Source organism: Miniopterus natalensis, chromosome 18 (genome assembly GCF_054644295.1).
Source record: "Miniopterus natalensis isolate mMinNat1 chromosome 18, mMinNat1.hap1, whole genome shotgun sequence".
Lineage (NCBI taxonomy): Eukaryota > Metazoa > Chordata > Mammalia > Chiroptera > Miniopteridae > Miniopterus > Miniopterus natalensis.
In genome coordinates this window covers 11,015,171-11,020,055 of record NC_142098.1, presented here as the reverse complement: position 1 = coordinate 11,020,055, position 4,885 = coordinate 11,015,171, and the positions used below count along the sequence as shown (strand labels likewise).

At 59.2% G+C, this 4,885-nt stretch overlaps 1 protein-coding gene across 1 annotated transcript; it reads left to right on the top strand.

Moving 5' to 3' along the window:
* The first annotated feature begins 392 nt into the window (after positions 1-392).
* ETV2 (ETS variant transcription factor 2) lies at positions 393-2,652 on the top strand. Its single transcript, XM_087827389.1, has 6 exons — positions 393-462; positions 558-671; positions 924-983; positions 1,228-1,638; positions 2,122-2,234; positions 2,452-2,652. The coding sequence occupies exons 1-6, from the start codon at positions 393-395 to the stop codon at positions 2,650-2,652; spliced, it is 969 nt and encodes a 322-aa protein (XP_087683515.1).
* The last annotated feature ends 2,233 nt before the right edge of the window (positions 2,653-4,885 follow it).

The following is a 4,885-nucleotide window of genomic DNA, read 5'->3' as shown; positions in this document are numbered from 1 at the left end:
CTCCCTTCAACCCCCAGCTCTGACGTCTTGGAAAATTCCCCCCTGCCCAGGCCCCCAAGGGAGGGGATGCATGGTATGAAATGGGGCTGAGACCCCCAGCTGGGGGCAGAGGATCCCGCCAGAGGTGAGCCATGAACTGGGGACTGGAGGTGTGGGGACCTGGACACCTGGGTCTGAGGAAAAAGAGGGCTGAGGTCCCTCACTCCCAGTCTGAGAGAAAAGGACCCTGGGGGCCAAGATTCCAGGGTCCTGGGGAAGAAAGGAGCAGCCGCCTGGACTACTGGGTCTGAGGGAAGCAAGGGCTGGGGCCCAGACCGCAGGGTCCCTAAGTGTCACCAGCTCACCCTGTGCCTTCCCCCCCCCCCCCCCCAGAACATTCACAACCAGCATCCATGGACTTGTGGAACTGGGATGAGGCATCACTGCAGGAAGTGTCCCTGGGGAACAGGCTGTCAAGGCTGGGTAGGCTGCTGGGGCTGAAACAATGCGTGCGGGGGTCGGTGCCCAGGTGGGGGGCCTCCGCTGACCCTGACCAGCCCTACCCTGACTGCCTGCAGAAGGAGCTGAGCTTGGCTTCTATTTCCCTGAAGTGGCGCTCCAAGGGGACACGCTGACGGAGGAGACGTGCTGGAAAGGTGTTTGTGAGCTGGGACCCCTGGGTGCTGGGGAAGGTTAGGTCTGAGGGAGGGAGGGGGTGCCCGGACTCCTGACATTTAGTGGGGAGAGGGCTGCGGGCCTGAACTCCTGAGGCTGAAAGAGGAGGGGGCTGGGGTCCCCAGTCCTAGGTCTGAGTGATTAGGGGCTGGGGTAATAATGACTCTCAGTCCCTGACAAATAAAGACTCCTGGGTGAGTGGTTGAGGGGGTTCTCCAGTCTTAGCTCACACCCTTCCCTGAACTCAGCTACCTCTTCACTCCTCGCAGGACCCCCGCAGTGGGACTGCAGCTCCGGGCCACCGCACCCAGAAACTCCATGGGCCGCAGGTGAGCGCGCGGAGAGGCAGCGGGGACTGGGGTCTCCCACCGCGGTTGAAGTTTAAGTTTCCTGATCTTTGAGGGAGAACAGAGATAGGACTGGGGACGCTGTGTCCCTCCAGGTGGCCGGGCCCAGATCCGGGAGCCAGGGCCTCCGGAGCCAGGGCCTCGAGCTTCCGCTTCTAGAACTCCCGAGGGGCCCGGGAGCGGGGCGCCTGGGCTCCGCTCACTTGGGGTCCGTTCCCCCGCACAGAGCACGGCTCGCAGGCTCCGCCGCGGTCGGGAGACTGGACGCAGCTGGGGAGCACCGGCTGGGACGCCTGCAGCCGAGTCTCTCCAGCCCCGGGCCCCGCCCCCTTCGCCGGGCCCCTGGGGGTCACCGGCCAGAACACCACCCCGTGCTCCGGCGGGACCAGCGCGTGGTCGTGCGCCCCCACCACAGCCAGCTCCACCAGCTGGGACTGTTCTGCTGGCTCCGACGGCGCCAAATACTGGGGCGGGCCTGGGGGCTCGGACTGTCCCACCTCCTGGGACTTGGGGCTGCGCGGGGGTCTCACCACCTCTCCAAAGGAGCGCCCGAGTTCAGATCTCACCGCCCCCTCCGAACCGAAGCTGCCGTCGGACCGTGCAAATCTGGCTCGTTACCCCAAAACTAACCACCGAGGTGAGAGGCCCGCGGGACGTGGTCGGGAGGGAGCGAAGCCTAAGTCCAGTGAGGCGGGGCCGAGGCGCCCAAGGGGGCGCTTAGACACCTCGGCTCGGGAGAGGAGGCGGCGGTGGCCCTCAGTCCTGATCCTAAGGGGGGGCAGGATGAGGGCCCTGGCAGTCTTCCAGGGAGCAAGGAACAAGACCTAGGCTCCCGAATTAGGGGGGAGGGAAGACGTGAGGGCCTGGGTGCCGAGTCTCCGAGGTGGGGCAGCCAAACTCCTAAATCCCCGGGGTCTCCGAGGCCGACTCTTGGGTCCCTTGTATGGAGGGATTTGGACTCCCCGGTCCCCGAGGAGGAGGGGATCCGGACTCCTCGTTTCCGATTTGGGGAGACTTGAACCCTTGGACCTTCGAGGTGAGGGAGCGGGACTCCTGGGTCGTCGAAATGACTGGGGCCGGGGCCGGAACACCTGAGCGTTCACCCGCCTCCACCCCGCAGGTCCCATTCAGCTGTGGCAGTTCCTCCTGGAGCTGCTCCAAGACGGGGCGCGCAGCAGCTGCATCCGCTGGACGGGCAACAGCCTCGAGTTCCAGCTGTGCGACCCCAAAGAGGTGGGCGCTGCCCGACCCCCGAGGCCGGCCTCAGTCTCCCCTCGTTCCACTTAGCCCTGCGGTCCCCTCGCCTCGCCCTTGGTCCAGCCCTGGCCGCGCCCTCGCCTCAGCCCCGCTGGGCCCTACCCAACCCGCGTCGGGGCTGTGCCCGCACCCCGCACCCTCCACCCCGCACCCCGCCGTCTATTGCTAAGACCCCCCTGCTCCCACCTTCTAGGTGGCGCGACTGTGGGGCGAGCGCAAGAGGAAACCCGGCATGAATTACGAGAAGCTGAGCCGAGGCCTGCGTTACTACTACCGCCGCGACATAGTGCGCAAGAGCGGGGGGCGCAAGTACACCTACCGCTTCGGGGGCCGCGTGCCCGGCCTAGCGCCTCCCCTCCGCGCTGCGGCGCGGCCGGGAGCAGCAACCCAATAAAAACACCGGGTCAAACCTCCTCCGCGTGCTGTCTCCATCCTCAGCGATACTGACTAGACCCCCCAGACCCGCTGGGAGCCTGTGCACACCCTCCCTGCCTCCCTGCCTCGCCCACCCAACCCCTCCCTGCCCGTGTGATCCTCAGACACGCCTCGACCAAAATAGACCCAGACCCTTAGGGGACTTGCCGTGCACGGTGTGCCTGCCCTGTGCTGGAATTTGCAAAGGAATCAGGCCCATGCACTAACTTGTGCGTTCACCTACCCTGTCCCCCTTGAAAAGGGGACTGGGGCTCCAAAAAGGGTTACTTACTGTGCGCTGTCACAGTGCTAGGGACTATCAAGGAATTAGGCCGAGTGCTTACTAAGCCCCACCCCCACCCCCAAACCACCTACTCTGTTTCTCCACCCAAGCTGAAGACATGGAACTCAGACTAGACCCCAAGAAGAGCCTACCCCATCCTGGGAACCACTGAGCCCCCAAAGAGAGCCTGCTGAGTGGTCCTCCTGGGGACAATGCTGGGGATTCAGCGGGGACCAAGGCAACTCTGGACCCTGCCCTTAAGGGAGACAGACCCATCACCAGGCAGGGACAGCCCAGAGTGGTCAGGGCTGGGGTGGGGAAATTCCAGGGGATGGAGGGGACCCAAAAGGAGGAACCTTTCCTCGGCAGGGAAGAGAAGGTCAGGAAGGCTTCCTGGAGGGAAAACCAGCTAATTTTAGAAGCCAGGCGAAGAATGTTCCAGGCAGAAGCAGTGTGAGCAGAGGCTTGGAGGTAGAACTCACAGCGAGGTTCAATGAACTAAAATATCACTGTGGTTGGAGAGGGGGCCATGGGTCAGTTCACAAAGATCTGTGGGGCCATGCTGAGGAGCCTGGATTCTGTCCTGAGGTCACAGGGGAGCCACGGAAGGGTTAAGCAGGGAAAGGATTTGGGCTTTACGCAGATCTCATTGAAGGGAGTGAATAAGGGCATATAAACAGGTAGTTCCACAAATAGTTCCAGTGTTGATGGACACAGAATGTGTAAGAAGGCCCTGACTCAATAAGGCCTGGGCACTGCACCCAGCACAGTATAAGGGAGGTTTTGGAGGCCAGAGGATGCAAGCAGTTCTCTGTCCAGTCCCCGTTAGGCACTTTATTCACACAAGAAATTCACTCCTTCAACAAATACTTATAGAGCGCCTCCTATGCGCCAGGGCTGTTTCAGGTGCCGGAGATACAATGGTAAGACAATAATTGCTCCTTTAGGATCTTCTATTACATTGAGGAAGACAAAAGAAGGTAAACACAATAAAAGGAAGGATATCATACCTGAGAAGATGAGTGCTTTGGAGAAATAAAGCAGGGGAGATAGAGGCTGACAGGTGGCAACTTCAAATATTTGATCTGAGAAGGGGCTCACCAAGAAGGTGACATTTGAGCAAAAAACTGAAGGGGGTGAGGCAGGGAGCCAGCCGTGGGAGGAGTATTACAGGCCAAAAGGACAAGAAGTGCCAAGGCCCTTTGGAGGAAGCCAGTCCACATGTTTAAGGACCTTTGAGGAGGCCAGCTCCCAGGCTGGAGCAGTGGGAGTGAGAAGAGGTTAGGAGATGCTGACTTAAACAAAGGGGTAAATGGAGGTGAGCTCAGAAAATGAGTTTATTCAGGAAGAACAAAGGAATTCTAATTCAGGACAGGCAAAGGGAAGATCAGTGTTTATTAGGTTTTAGGAGGAAATTAGGGAGGGTTGTTTTGAACAAAAGTCCATTGGAGGAGGTGGTTTCTCATTGGCTGCAAGCGGTGGCTAGTGTATTGCTGGGGCAGGAACGGACCTCCCCCCCTCCCCCGTTCTTTTTAGCAGGAGATAAAATCCCTATGTGAGCCCAGTCTGCATGGCTCAGCGGTTGAGCATTGACCTAGGATCCAGGAAATCGTAGTTCAATTCCCCATCAGGGCATCTGCCCGGGTTGTAGGCTTGATTCCCAACTGGGGGTGTGCAGAAGGCAGCCGATCAATGACTCTCTCATTGATCTCTCTCTCTTTCTCCCTTCCTCTCTCTGAAATCAATAAAAATAAATAAATTCTCATGTGAAAAATGTCCTCCTTTGAACCAGATGAAAAGTAACATTCTTATTATTACAGACAAGACGTTGAGAAACAGACCTTATTAAAATAATTCTTACCTTTCTTTTTCGTTATGCATGCTGCAATGGATGGTGCAGTGCATGAGAGCCCTCCCTTCAGGGATTCCC

What these genes read in the sequence shown, in the direction of transcription:
- ETV2 (XM_087827389.1), top strand. Translation starts at nt 393, where the DNA reads ATGGACTTGTGGAACTGGGATGAGGCATCACTGCAGGAAGTGTCCCTG. An exon ending in GAACAGGCTGTCAAGGCTGG is followed by an intron (nt 463 to 557) that starts GTAGGCTGCTGG and finishes GACTGCCTGCAG; the next exon opens with AAGGAGCTGAGCTTGGCTTC. An exon ending in CCCCAAAACTAACCACCGAG is followed by an intron (nt 1,639 to 2,121) that starts GTGAGAGGCCCG and finishes TCCACCCCGCAG; the next exon opens with GTCCCATTCAGCTGTGGCAG.